Source organism: Aquarana catesbeiana, linkage group LG02 (genome assembly GCF_042186555.1).
Source record: "Aquarana catesbeiana isolate 2022-GZ linkage group LG02, ASM4218655v1, whole genome shotgun sequence".
NCBI lineage: Eukaryota > Metazoa > Chordata > Amphibia > Anura > Ranidae > Aquarana > Aquarana catesbeiana.
In genome coordinates this window covers 32,991,720-33,007,409 of record NC_133325.1, presented here as the reverse complement: position 1 = coordinate 33,007,409, position 15,690 = coordinate 32,991,720, and the positions used below count along the sequence as shown (strand labels likewise).

The 15,690-nt window shown below is 42.9% G+C and overlaps 1 protein-coding gene across 1 annotated transcript; it reads left to right on the top strand.

Annotated features, from left to right (window-relative positions):
• The first annotated feature begins 12,639 nt into the window (after positions 1-12,639).
• On the top strand, positions 12,640-13,581 carry LOC141129697 (olfactory receptor 1500-like). Its single transcript, XM_073617792.1, has one exon. The coding sequence runs from the start codon at positions 12,640-12,642 to the stop codon at positions 13,579-13,581; it is 942 nt and encodes a 313-aa protein (XP_073473893.1).
• The last annotated feature ends 2,109 nt before the right edge of the window (positions 13,582-15,690 follow it).

Below are 15,690 nucleotides of genomic sequence, written 5' to 3'. Positions count from 1 at the left end.
GCTTGTGACTGTCTGCCTCTCCTTCTTGGCCTTCCAGACATACTAATGGCCTGTAGCTGCACTAAGCTGGGATAGAACACCTGTAATTTTCTTCAAGTAGCTTTATATACTGTAACCAGACAAGCCTGCCTGTCAGTAGGAAGATAACAGGAACGGATCTAGCTGAACACTGTGAGCAGGACGCACTGTACTAAATGTAAATAGTCTAGCTGCCTGACCGTGGTACTAATAGGATCAAATAGAACACCTGTAATTTTCTTCAGGTAGCTTTATATACTGTAACCAGACAAGCCTGCCTGTCAGTAGGAAGATAACAGGAACGGATCTAGCTGTACACTGTGAGCAGGACGCACTGTACTAAATGTAAATAGTCTAGCTGCCTGACCGTGGTACTAATAGGATCAAATAGAACACCTGTAATTTTCTTCAGGTAGCTTTATATACTGTAACCAGACAAGCCTGCCTGTCAGTAGGAAGATAACAGGAACGGATCTAGCTGTACACTGTGAGCAGGACGCACTGTACTAAATGTAAATAGTCTAGCTGCCTGACCGTGGTACTAATAGGATCAAATAGAACACCTGTAATTTTCTTCAGGTAGCTTTATATACTGTAACCAGACAAGCCTGCCTGTCAGTAGGAAGATAACAGGAACGGATCTAGCTGAACACTGTGAGCAGGACACACTGTACTAAATGTAAATAGTCTAGCTGCCTGACCGTGGTACTAATAGGATCAAATAGAACACCTGTAATTTTCTTCAGGTAGCTTTATATACTGTAACCAGACAAGCCTGCCTGTCAGTAGGAAGATAACAGGAACGGATCTAGCTGAACACTGTGAGCAGGACACACTGTACTAAATGTAAATAGTCTAGCTGCCTGACCGTGGTACTAATAGGATCAAATAGAACACCTGTAATTTTCTTCAGGTAGCTTTATATACTGTAACCAGACAAGCCTGCCGGTCAGTAGGAATTTAACAGGAACGGATCTAGCTGAACACTGTGAGCAGGACGCACTGCATTAAATGTAAATAGTCTAGATAGAAGATAACAGGAACGGATCTAGCTAAACTGAATACAGTGTATATATATATATGCAACACCTGGGATGCATATATATACACAATACACTGTAAGTGCAGCTAACTGACTGACTGTTCTGCCTAATCTATCTAACTCAAATCAAATGACACTGTCTCTCTCTCTCTCTATCTCTCAGCACACCGGAACACACACTACACAGGGCCGCCGTGCAGGCGGCCTTATATAGTGTGGGGTGTGTACTAAATGCCCTGAGCCGTAATTGGCCAAAGCCACCCTGGCTTTGGCCAATTACAGCTCTCTCTACTGACAGCGCTGTGATTGGCCAAGCATGCGGGTCATAGTGCATGCTTGGCCAATCATCAGCCAGCAATGCACTGCGATGCCGCAGTGAATTATGGGCCGTGACGCGCCACACGAATTTAGCGCGAACGGCCCATAACGTTCGCAATTCGGCGAACGATCGAACAGCCGATGTTCGAGTCGAACATGGGTTCGACTCGAACACGAAGCTCATCCCTACTGGAGATGACCAATAGCTGCATCTGAAATGGAAGGACCTTCACCATTTCTAATAGAGGGAGCTACAGTATGTACTAATCATTGGAACTACAATTGCATAGGGGGGATTTTCTGAAAATCTTCCTCAAAGATAAACTTACATTTTAACTAAGTGGGCCCCCCTCTGCCCAAGGCAATGAAGGTGAAAAGAATAAGCAGAAATACTTACCTTATGTCACAAGCTACCCTGCTGCATGCTGCAGGACCTGTCCCCCTACCCGCTTCTCCTTGCCATTCAACCTCTCCTGCGTTATTACATACAATGCAGAACCAGTAGTCCGGTACTGCACAGTAGGACATCAAGGGTCCTGTCCAAATCATGGAAAGTGGAGAAGAGTGCCAGCTGCCAGGGGAATGAGGCATAAGGGTGAATTATTTATGTTTATTTTTTTACTACCAGATACTAAGTCATTCCAGTTGTCTATGAGTTTAATGGCAATGTCCCACTGAAAGATTGAATTTTGCCCCAGGCTCAAGTCTTAGGTTTTTGGGGATCTGTTAAGGATAAATTGAGAACAACCCTAGTCAGTAGATAAAGGGGGGGATGGAGGGGAGAGTAGTGAAGTTCTTTAGGTAAAAGAAAAAAGAAGCAAAAATGTGTAATACAATTCTCTATATTTTTGTTTTTCTTACTGTCTCCACTTTTCTTTCATCTTTGACCAGAATAACCTTGATATTACTTTATATTCTGTTGTTTACTGCCCAGGCAATCTATATCCTTCCCCAACATATCATTATGGGTTTAGCTGGTCAACCCTGAAGTGGTCCACTGGTATCTACATCATCTGTCCATCAATTTTATGCTAGGAAATCAACACTGGGTACAACCTAGAAATACTCTGGAAAGTATTTGGTTCTCTTTTCATGGCTTATTTCCTATTATTTGCCTGACTATATTTCTGGAAAATCTTTGTAATCACAATTTAAATTTCTGGGTCAGCATTTATCATCCTTTCCATAAATGAAAAATTCTATTGTATATTTCTCAATGCATTATATATTTGTAATCCAACCTCTTTCCATAACTAAAAATTGTAAAAAAAAGTTTTAATATAGTAATAAATAAATTATACAAAAGCATACAGCCATGCACACAAAATATACATAAATACAGTTAGGATATGTACACAAAATCCTATAATGCTATACATTTTAAGGATCTCCACACTTTTTTAGAGGCAGAGGAATGGATTCATGGTCATCTTTTTAGTCTTATGCCGCGTACACACGATTGGACATTCTGACAACAAAATCCTGGATTTAGAAATCAAGGGGAGGGACTTTGGACTTTTTAGGCACAGTAACACAAAATAAATTACAAAAAAATGTATTGAAAAAACATATAAAATGCAATTATTAAAAACCACAAAGCAACCTAGATGCATAAATATTCAATAAAGTTGCTACTGTACAGAGCCATACAAATATATACAAAACCCGGAAATCTGGACATCAATCCAAGGTATGTAGAGATCCAGGGGTATGGCTGGACAGTGGACATACGATACTGTGCTCAACATGTTGCGCGTGCCTTCACGCTTCTTCAGGAGCAAAGATTATTGTGAATGAACTAAAATAGATAAAAGCATACAATCAATATACAATAATCTAGTAAACAGGAAAGATATATCATCAGTCAAAACAGCTATAAAGCCCATAAAAGCCAGATTGTATCAGCACAAAATGAGCGAGACGGGGGGCAGAACAAACGGTCCCCACATTATCAAACAGTGTAAGATAATGAAAAAGGATTTTTAGGGGTATATAACCAAATATGTTAGTATCCCATAATAGTGACAATGCATATAAAATTCAAATCAATATAATTGGTCAATGGTAGTGACTCCAAGTAGAATTCTGATAAAAAACGAATAATACGTACTATATAATGTAGCTTAGGATACAAAGATTGTTTAAAATACAGTTATTAAGACAAGGACAGTCTAGGATTGTAGTGGAAAAAAGCACGGAGTCCAAAGTTGGCATGAATATACTGCTTGCCTACAGAGGAATATAGGGTATTGAGATAATAATAAGAAAGAGACCATAATAACTCAAGTGATTCGTAGAGTGATATGCAAAACAACTCACCAATTGGAAGGTGAAGTTTGAAAAATATGCCGAGAGTTTCAAGATGGAGTTGCTGCAGACAATCATCCAAGTCATACAACCAAGATTGATATCGATAGACCTGCAGGACGCTTACCTCCATGTCCCTATTCTACCATCTTTTCAAAAGTATCTAAGGTTCACAGTGGGTCATGTCCACCTGCAATTCCAGGCTCTGCCCTTCGGGCTGTGCACCTCCCCTCGGGTGTTTACGAAGGTGTTGATATCTGTCCTAGCCCCTCTAAGAGAGAGGGGATTAAGAATTTTTCACTATCTGGACGATATCCTCTTACTATCAAACATCCTGAATCCACTTATAACCCAGGAGAATATCAAGCTCAGGAGATTCTTCTCTCCCCGGCCACACCCACAAGCGTAGGGAGTAGACACGCTATCATGTCCTTGGAACTTCAAGATGGCTTACGCCTTTCCTCCTCGACCACTCATCTCAAAATTTCTCCTCAGTCTCCTAAGGGAACCAGTCCAAATACTAGCAGTGTTACCTGACTGGCCAAAGAGACCTTGGTTTCCCCTAGCCATGCACCTCAGTTTGAATCCTCCTGTCAGAATTCACCCCTTCCCACAGTTGTTGACCAAGGGCAGACTGATCCATCCAGACCCACAAAAACTGGATCTTCGAATATGGAGGTTGAAAGGAGGAGGTTCGAGTTGTTAGGGTGTTCCCAAGAAGTCATATCTACCCTGCTGAAGGCCCGAAAGCCAACAACCAACGTAATATATATGCGAAGATTTAGGACAAATTCTTAGCCTACGCCACAGGAAAGGGGTTTGATCCAGTCTCCCCTGCCACTGTCGATGTTTTGAGCTTTCTTCAAACTGGTTTTGATTTGGGACTCAGCCAGAGCTCTCTTAAAGTGCAAGTGTCGGAAATTTCTGCAGCAATTAACACAAGGTGGGCAGAAGATCCTCTATTGATTACATTCCTCAGAGGTGTACTGAAGATGCGTCCTCCAACCAGGCATTCCTTTCCGAAATGAGACCTTCCTCTAATACTGGAAGTCTTATCTACTCACCCATTTGTGCCAGTAAAAAAAAATCCGAGGGTTCACACCTAAAGTCACCACAACGGCACATCTATTGGAACCATGGCCATTACCAGTCTTTTCCAAATCAGAATCAAACTCCTGCCATGAGTTAGATATATCCAAAAGTCCTCAGTGCCTACTTGGAAGCCACAGCAAGATTCAAGAAACTCTGAAAGACTTTTCATCGTTCCGTGGCGCAAAAATAGAGGAAGGGAAGTTTCCCCCAGAACCTTGGCGTCCTGGGTTGTCAAGTTAATACAAAAAGCTTACAGGGTGAAGAACTTGGAACCTCCAGCTCAGGTGAATGCTCATTAAACGAGAGCGGTATCAGCATCTTGGGCAGCAAGGGCGAATGTTTCTCTGGAAACAGTATGCAGGGCTACCACTTGGTCTTCTCGACACACGTTCCTTAAATATTATCGTATTGATCCCAGGGCTCTTACAACAGTAGAGTTCGGGAGAAGAGCACTTCATGCCGATATGTCTGTGTCTAATTACATTTTTTTTGTTAAAGCATTAAACCCACCCATGTGAGCTAGTTATTTATCACATGTATGCTGCCATGGAGGCACCAGGAAAACGGAAAATTGTATCATACTTACCATAATTTTCCTTTCCTGGTGCCTATCCATGGCAGCATAAACTCCCACCCTCGGTATTCTATATGAATGTTGGGGGAGGGGCTATGCCTTTAATTTATGCTATTCACTAGTCCTGAAGGAGGAGCCGAGACGGAGCTCTATTACATGTATGCTGCCATGGATAGGCTACAGGGAAAGGAAAATTATGGTAAGTATGATACAATTTTCCTTTATTTTTACCTTTTTTTAGTGCCATTCATTGCCTGTCACGTGACCGCATTCCCCCCTCCTTTCTATTCTAAAAATGGCCGGCGGTGGTGTCTGGATATCGATAGAGGTGTAATTTCCCAAAGCTGCAATATATAGGTTCCCCGTGGATCTCTCTCATGAATGAGGACACATGTGCCTTCTCAGTCATGAAAATAATGTGAAGTCGCAGATGGGCTAGGGCAAGGCGCAGTTGAGCTAGGTTGTGCCAGGCTGGACTGTGCTATACTGGGCTGAGCAGGGCGAGGCGGGACTTTTTGAATAGACATCAACAATGATACTAGGCTGCACAGGGGAACAGTTGTCGGTGAGAAATAGGAAGGTTGCCTATATGTCGGTATTAGAAGGTTGTTTCTAATCTGACATTTAGCAATCCAATTAGTGCTTAATATAAAAGTTTATTATATTTTTATATTTTATATATTAAGAAATAGAGGACACATTTTTAATTTTAACTGGAATTCCAGTTAAATTAAGAATGTAAACTCTTCCCCTGGAGCTCAGTTTGTTTCTTTAGCTCCACCACAGGGCACTTGTTTTTCAGCCCTGTTTTTCTGAACGCCCTGTCCGGGACTGTTCACACAGGCTACACACTGACTCTGACGTTTATTGTTGCACAGACCCAGCCCTGCTTTACCGTTCACCCTTTTCCCTTTTTTTCCCCCTATTTTTTCTTCTCACACCTCAGTTGGGCTGTTCTACACTGCCTTTTTTTTGTTTTTTGAGGACGAATGTATTCCCTTACACCTAGATATGTATTTTGACATGTATAGTTCTTCCTCCACACTGGGCTCAGCCTGGATCACCCTAGCGGGATGGATGGCTCCTCCACCCCCCCTCCACCGTACTGCAAAACACACCACTTGCCAATGGAGCTCTTTTGACTCCCCCTTGACACGTCTGATGACGGTGTGGAGGAACACATGTTTTCAGAAAGGTATTGATAATGGCACCAGTTTAGCCACATGGGAGACTGTTGACTCCAGTTCTGTTTTTATTGTTCTGCCTCGTGGGCCCCGGGACCAGGAGGCACTCCGTGTGCTTACTACGTTTATCCCCACTTAGGACCGATAGCGCATGTACGTGCACTGCACCATGTTTAGTTTGTTCTACATTTTAGTGCTACAAACTTTTTTTTACTGTTGGTTTAACGTTGCCACCTAGTGGCCAGATAATTTCTTTCCTCTGTTATTTGCTGAGGTGGGTACTGTGTCCCACCACTCTACTGATTTCTGACTCCACAGTCTGGAGGAGGACTCTTCCCACCCCCTCCTGTCTCTTCTATACCTTACTTCTTACTCTGTTCTACCTCCCCCTCCTGTTTGCTTCCCCACTTCCTTTCTTCACCCCCTGGTTGAGCAGTCCCCTAGATACAGATGAATGGTTGTCGGCCGTTATAAGAATATTTAATGTCCACCCCTTCTACTACCACCATGCAACCCCTTGATCATATAGCTTTATCCTCCTATAACTGCAGGGGCTTTAATACACCAGAAAAGAGAAGCCAGATCCTGTACCATTTCCACAAAGCTAAAACCCAAATCCTGCTTTTACAGGAAACACATTTTAAGAGCTCATCAGTCCCGACCTTTAAAAATCCCTACTACCAACAATGGTTTCACAGCACAAACCCTCAAGCAAAGTCCAAAGGAGTATCAATAGCTTTCCACAAATCATTTCACCCGGAAGTCCTAGACCCCTCAGGTCTTTTTCTCTTTCTCAAATTGAAATCTAACTCCTCTATCTTTACAGTGGCTAACGTATATGGACCGAACCAAGATCAGGGGGCCTTCTTATTCATGGTCCTAGACAAATTACTCTCTTTTGGTGGCCCCTGTGGAGATCTCAACATGACACTCTCTCCGGCTGTGGACACCTCCTCCAGTAAGTCATCCATTCCACACCCCACTCTTACACACATAAAATCACTCTTGCACTCCGCTCATTTTGTTGCAGTTTGGCGAATGCAACATCCATTTGAGAGAGACTACAGCTGTTACTCCATTGCCCATAATTCCTATAGCCATATTGATTACTTCTTGATCTCCCAATCCCTCTTAGATGTTCCAATCAAGTCATCCCTCGGCAACATACTATGGTCTGACCATGCCCCCGCTCATTTAAGCCTAGCCCACCCCCCCAAATTTCGTAAATTGTTTTTCCTGGCGCTTAAACCACAACCTACTGAAAGACACCCCCTGCATCATAGCTATTGAGCAGACAATTCGCAACTTTATCCGAGACCATCAAAACAACGACACCAACCCCCTCACTAAATGGGAAGCTTTAAAATGCGTAATTCGAGGGAGGTTCATTCAACACGGATCTCGCCTAAAAAAAGCCAGGACCGCTGACATCACAAAATTATTGACCACTATACACACACTGGAACAGACTCACAAACAAAACCCAGATCCCACAGTATATGTGGATCTCTCGAACGCCTGTAGGGAGCTACTCCACATCCTAGATGCCCACTCCCTCATTGCCAGGGATAAGGGACGTAACCGTCACTATGTCTCAGCTAACATAGCCTTCCAGAAACGTACACTGCTACGCTTCTTTCTGTCAGCTGCCAAAACAGCTTATCCCCCTCTTCTGGAAGACCACCACCACCCCACCCCTATCTGCCTGGGTCTCAACGGTCAATGATATCATGCGCATGGAGGAAATGATAGCCCTAGACAATGACACCTTCAACAAATGTAAAACCCTCTGGCTTATCTGGATAGAATATTCTACCTCTGACTCCCTAAAGGCGATGTTGACACCTCATAGCTAATCCGGACTCACCCCCAGACCCTATTTTCCCAGCCTGTTACATGGGGGTCTGCTCAACCCTCCCTAACCTTCCTTTCCCCTCACTATACACTTCCCCCTCCTCCTCTCTTTCTCTCTACTTCCTTTTTATTTTATTTTTCTCTCTCTCTCTCCTCCATTTCCCCCTCCTTCTTTCCCTATGTTCGAATGATGGCTGCTCAGATGTCTACTCCCCCATACTCTATAAATCTGTCATGCAATACACTATAGTTCTAACCACCTTCGGTTTGAAAGATGGGCACGCTTGCGTGCCACACTAAAGAGAGGCCTGGAGCAGGTGGAATGAAATGAAGCTAGCAGAAGGCCGGCATGACAGGGGGATAAGGGTACAGCAAGGGTTAAAATGGAAGTTGTTTTAGATTTATGGTGAGGGGATTGGGTACAGGTAATGTTGAAGGGGGAGGGGTTTAGGTTATTTAGGGGTCAGGAGGGGGTCCCGGGCAGCATTGCGGGGAGAGTTACAGAGAGGAGGAAGTTTCCCACCCACCCTCCCTGAATAAGTGGTTGTGTATCTTGGGTTAATGTTTTATTTACAGGTGGTATGATGGATTACATCGTGGCAGCATATTAATGGCGGTGGTGGTGGTCTTTGATGATAGTAACTAACCTAGGAGATGGAAGTGTGGGGGGACTCAACGGTTATGGGCCCCTATTGGTGTGTACAGTTAACACTGATTAGCTGAAGATGGTAATGGTGACACTGCGGGTAACGAGTTGTCTTTGGGCTGATGTTATCATGGCCATAGGCCTATTATGATAGAAGGCCCGCAGTGTAGATGTGGAACAGAAGTTACGTTGGGAAGTGCCGTCATTGACCACCAGGAGGAGAAACTGACAGTTGATTTTGTTACGTTAAAATGTTACAGATATATATATATATTTTATATAGATTTATATTGGTTAATAAAAGGCTGCTATGGCCAGTTTTACTCCAACATGGTGTGGTGTCGTCACTATAGTTAAGGATAAGGGGGACTTAAAGTTGGGGTATGATAGATGGCGGCAGCCATTAAAGGAAAAAGGTGTGCATCTTATTTACACTGGTCAAGGGCATACGGACTTATATTTGACATGAATCCCACACTGTATTGCTTAATGTACAGAACATCTGATCATCACCCATGTACTGTTGTTTTTCTTCTGTAAAATACAATAAAAATATATTTGACTCTAAATTAAGAATGTAAAATAAAAACCTTAACACCTGAACCTGTTCTTCACGTTTGACATGTGTCAGTAAACCCATACATCTCTTTGCTCTACTTAGTGGATCTTATTAAATTATACTTTGTTTTTTCAGGACAAATTGGGTCTTCGTTTGGTGGTAAATGTTATTGGATATCTCCTGACTTTGTTTTATTATCAAAGGAAAACTGACATTTGTTGCCATTGCCATTACCCACCACCAAAAAAAAACCCAAAATAAATTCTACTCCTCTGTGCATGGGGATACCACATATGAGGCCTCATTACTAGCAGGATGGTGGCAAATTAAAGGATTAAAGTGGTTGCAAACTTGAGGCTGGATTCACACCAGTCCAGTGCAAATTCCAGCTCCATTCTCTGTGCGAAGAGAAAAAGCAGCTGTTCAGCGATTTCTCTCCTTGTAGCTGCCGATCAGCTGAGCAGGGAGAGGGGAGGTGAAGTGAGGAGGGGGAGAGAATGCCTGTTCACAACGGAATGCATCTGCGAATCAGATGTGTTCCCATAGAAGAATATGTGCCTGAAATTCGCACCGCACTGCCTAGAAAACGCACATGTTTTTTGGGCAATGCAGACTGCAAATGCAACGCACATATGTGGACCAGACTGACTGAAAGTAATAGATTTTAAAATGTTCTGCAAATTTGATGCGGTGTAAGCCGCATCCAATTCACATAGGTGTGAACTCAGCTTCAGACATGACATGTGAACAAAGCATATTCCTCTATAGGGTGTACTTGTCCCTATTAAGATCCCAAGTGCCTTTTCTGTCTGCTTTCTTTGTTCCTTCGGTATCAGCATTATTCACTTCTGACAAGTTTTCCTGACACCATGAGAAAAAAGGTGACAGGGGAGGGACCTCCAGCAGATTGACATCCTCAGCTCTGTTCATGTGAGCTGTGTGGAGGGGTGTGTGTCCCTTTCCTGTGTGTGGGGGGAGGTGCTTGTATGGTGGGAAGGTAGAGATCCATGTTTCTGCTTAGTAGAAACACGAGGTCACTACCTTCCCTTTTCACAGAACTGCGATCTTCCTTTTTCCTTTTAGATCGCCGCCCTGCCTGTGCCTCGAACGATCAGTGGGTCCCGGGGGACGTTGCATCTGCCAGATCCGCTGATTTGCTTCTGCTGTGTCCAATCACAGCAGGGGCGGGTTGCCTGGTGGCACGCGTGCATGCCCAGACCCGGAAGTGCAGAATCATGTACCTGCATGTTTTAATTGTGTGCTACTTTAGATGCTCTGTTTAGTTGTATTTTTTCCCTTCAGAAGGCACCTTGAGCATATTGTAGAGTGGAAAATGTACAGGCATACTGACCTGGCCATCTGGAAGCAGTCCAGTGCCGCAGCATGCCTTACAGATGGTACATATACCCACTTGCTGTGCCCGCCTCCCCATGCCATTTTATTTGGGGGGGGGGGGGGGGCAGACAGAAAAAATAGCTAAGTTTTAAAGTGGTTCTAAAGCCTAAATATGTTTAACCTTATAATATTCCTTGCATTAAGGTAAAAAATATTTAAGGCAGCAGTATTGCCCCTCACCCCCCCCCCTTTTACTTACCTGAGCCCTTATTCAATCCAGCTATGGGCCCATGTGCAGCTCTTCTCTCTCTTCACTTCCTGGTCTCTCCGGCATTGCTGAGGCATTGGGAGCCATTGGCTCCTGCTGCTTTCAATCAAAGCCACTGATGAGGGAGAGGGGGGCATGGCCAAGTCCCTCTGTCTGTGTCAATAGATGCAGACAGCAAACCTCAAGAGCAAGCCTGCCTGAGTGCCCCAATAGAAAGCAACTTTTTATGGGGGCATTCGTCAGATAGCAGGAGCCAGGAGAACCGGAGGGGGGACCCGAGAAGAGGAGGTTCGGGACTGCTCTGTGCAATTCCGTTGCACAGAGCAGGTAAGTATACACCAGTTTGTAATTTTGTTTTTTAAATAATCAAAGCTTTACAACCACTTTAACTCCCACAGACTTCAATAGGTTTGGCTGCTAAGGTTAGGTTTTGTGGACTATTAGCTTAATTCACCGAACCTCCCACAAACTGAGCCTAGTCTGATTCACTCATCCCTAATACTCTGGTTATGTGGAAGTCGAGATGGTCAGATGATCAAGCCAGGAGAACACTTCACATGAATAGGCAAATTTTAAGTATAACCTATCTGGTGATGTCACATCCGCCCTGCCGTCCATGGTGGTTCTTCTGGCTTCCCTGTGGCTACAGACGCCATCCAGCTTCTCTAAATCACCAGTGCCCTCTGTGCACAGCGCGATGTCCGTGAGATGGATCAGAACGCCCTCCCCCTTACACCAGATGAGCCTGTTTGAGACTTTTATCTTGTGAGTGTTTTTATTCCTATGATTAAACTGCTTGTTTTAATACTACACTCAGGTGGCGCTTCCTGTTTGTCTCTTCTTCGAATTTGGAATCCAGTGTAGGCCAAGTGATCATAGTGTGAGCAAAATGGGACGGTCAAGTTGTGTTATCACCCAAAGAGATACTATGGAAGCTCACAAGCAACAACCTGTGGACTTTGGTAACCCGGAACGTTTTGTGTTAGAGCAAGTGCAAACTAAGAGGGGAAGTGGTATTATTTTATACAAATCCATACACTGGTTGCATCTAAAATAAATATAATACATTTTAGTAAATACAATGATAACTGCATCCATTGTTATTTTAATTCTCGGAGGTCATTTATGCAGCCATGGCTGAATGCATTTCTGACATCAATTAGGATACCAGCCGTGACAGCTAATGGTCCCACTGGAAAACTTGCCATCTTAATTCAAAGCAAAGGTTTACCTTTCTAAAGGCTATAAAAGCCTTGCTGAATTGGAATGTCTTAGTCATCTGATATGTAGAATTAGGAGAATAATTTAGGAGGAACCATATTCAAATATCCACAGAGTAGAATTTTTCTTCCTATTCTCCTAATATTATCCTAACTGAACTAAAATGTTATGATTAGTCTACCGTGTGCTACGAGAAATAAAGCCTATGCCCAGTTCTATAGATGGAGAACATATCAACAACCTACACCAATTTTGTCCTTGTTGGGCTTGTCCAAATGGAATCATTAAGATTCTTGTATGCTCTACTTACTTTTGCAGTATATTCAACTTCTTTCTTTGTGAGTTCAATGATTGTCTATGTAACCTGGACAGAGGAAAGTTTGCATGAACCGATGTACATCTTTATATGCAGCTTGGTCCTCAATGTGATGTTCGGAAGTTCGGCTTACCTCCCCAAGCTGCTGATTGACTTATTGTCTAAAAATTCAGCTATTTCTCTCCCTGGATGTCTATTTCAGGCCTTCTGCATGCAAACTTACGCAGCTGCTGAAATTTTTACTTTCACTGTCATAGCATATGATCGATATTTGGCGGTGGGTCACCCTCTTAGGTACTCTGCGCTGATGACAAACTTGACCAGTCAAAAGTTACTACTTGCCATATGGGTTTTTGTTCTTATGGGTATATGTGGGGTTGTATTGTTAACAGCAAGGCTGACCTTTTGTGGGGTAGATATCAACAATGTCTACTGTGAGACCATGTCCCTCCTACGACTCTCTTGTGGCGATATCACAGTTAATAATATTTATGGTATAACATGGACCTTGCTCATCACGGTTTGCCCCATGCTTTTAATTATTTATTGTTATATAAAGACGACTGTCATCTGTCTCAAACTTCCTGCGGAAGCCTCTCAGAAAGCCGCCCAAACGTTGGTGACTCATGCAATCGCTTTTAGCGTTTTTATGGTTGGAACTCTGTTTATTGTCTTTAGGTACAGACTAAGCAGTAGTTCTCTCTCAACTGTTGCCCATGTGGTCATCTCTATGAGTGGTATGAGTACATCTGTTACTGTTAACCCTCTGATCTACGGCATAAGGACCAAGGCTCTCAGAATAAGAATCGCACGCACTCTGCAGAAGATATTAGGAAACTCAAAATAACACGCTTAGGTCATATTTTCTTTAGATTTTACCTTTGTAACTATGTTTATTAATTGATCCATTTCATGTAGTCATACAGCATGAAGCAGAAAATTAGATTTTAATAATGGGAAAGGTAAGGCCTGGATCATACCTCAGCAGTCCATTAGGTCAGGTGCTAATGCGTATTGTGAAGAGGTAGTCCATTCATTTAGAATGGGTTGCTAACGGACACCAATGTGGCCCAAAACGCACCATTCCATTTTTTTCTTAACACATTGCAATGTGTTGCGGCATTCTGCAACATAGGTACATCGTACGTTTGGGTGGCATTGAAAATGAATAGCACTACAGTGCACATAGGCAACACAAGCAATGTGATCAATATTGATTGGTTGATTCACAAAAGAGGTTTCGCGAAAATGTGCAATTTAGCACCATATTCAATCACCAACCATTTTTAGGATAACAAAGTTTGGGTGGTAAGCTTGCTGGTAAGTTGTTGGTTATGACATGGTTTCTCTACAGAAGTATTTCTCTACATAAAGGATAGCTGTACTGATAAACAAGCTAAGGCTAACAGCCCCCCTCTCTCCTCACATTTTATCTATTTTAGCTATACCCCCTTGTACTTGTTCAGCCCAACAGGCAGCTCCTTCAAGATGCCTATAACAATGATCTTTCCCCTTCCGAGTGCAGTATTGCCATGCATATCTTTTCTTTGTAGGCTTTAATAGGAAAGCTGTCTACTTTCAAGCCTGTATGGTAATGTATTTTCTATTAGGGTCTGTGGAGAACAGGCATGCACAGTACAAGGTGGCCCCACCAGCTTTGAAGAAAAAAAAAAGTATTGTCCATTCTTTTAAAGGTTGCATTTCCTGAACGGGTTCTAAAGATAAATACAAGAATCCATATGTACAGTAGCATTGGGAATGAGGGGTCTTGTAAGGTTTAGGTTGCTTAAAAGTGTTGTTATCCTTTAAAATACTTTATACTGCATGTTTACAAAAAAATCTGGTATTTTAAATAATATTAAAGAAAATTCTTTATTTTTGTTAATTCACTTTAAAGGAGAACAGCAGCGAAACCACAAGTTAACCTTTGCAGTGGGTATCCCTCCCCACCGCACCAGTTAAATGCAACTTTTTTCTAGAGGTAGAGGAAAAAGCAGAGATACTTGCCTTATTACTCAAGTTTCCTCCCTGTCACATGACCTGTACCTATAGCCTTGTCTCTTTGCCACTACACCAGTTGAAGCCTTTTCTTTGCCACCCAGTGGTCCTGCATTATAGGTTAGGGCATCAAGGGCAAAAATCCTTGTGTGTTGGATAGTGGAGAAGATTGGCAGCTGCCAAGGTAAATATTTTTGCTCATTCCTCTACCTTTAGACAAAACCAGCATTTACCCTTTGCAGTGTGGAGGGGTGGGGTGGGGTGGAGTGGAGGGGTACCCACTTTGGAGTAAATTTTCTTTCTCCTGGAATTTTGATTTAACGTAGAATCAAGCTTACACCTAGCTAGCCTTAAAAATGTCCCTCCCCCCTTCCAAACATGTACACTGACTAACCTGTGTAAAGGAGATGTATATACTGACCTTTTTTCAGCCACACCAGTACAGTCACGTCATCTGTCTCCCGTGATTCGGCCAGCGCCAGCTGCAGGGGAAAGGAGGGAGCTCCAGCAATGGATGGGCCATTGAAGCTTATGGGTGATATCACTGCTTCAGGCTTTACCAGCTGTTGTTGGGTGCTCTTTTCTCTCCCCTGCATTTGCTTCTGGCTGAAAATGGGTAAGTAAACACACCTTTCTTACACAGGTTAGCAACCATATATGTTAGGAGGGGAAAGCAACATTTTTAAAACTGGTTAGGTATAAGCTAGAATTCTACTTTAAGGCTTTCACTGGCAGACATTGTATTCCTTTTTCACATGCACAATGAAATGTTCTAAAAATGCTAATATCTCCATAAAGGACATCCTACATGAATACTGATACAACTGGATTGGACCACTTTTGGCAACAATCACAGCTAAAAGTCTTTTTGAAGTGGGCTCTACCAGCCTTGTACACCTCAATCCTGCCGTTTTCCCATCCTTCTTGGCACAATTGCTTTAGCTCTGTCAGGTTTATT

Coding starts and splice junctions, on each gene's coding strand:
- LOC141129697 (XM_073617792.1), top strand. CDS start 12,640: ATGGAGAACATATCAACAACCTACACCAATTTTGTCCTTGTTGGGCTT.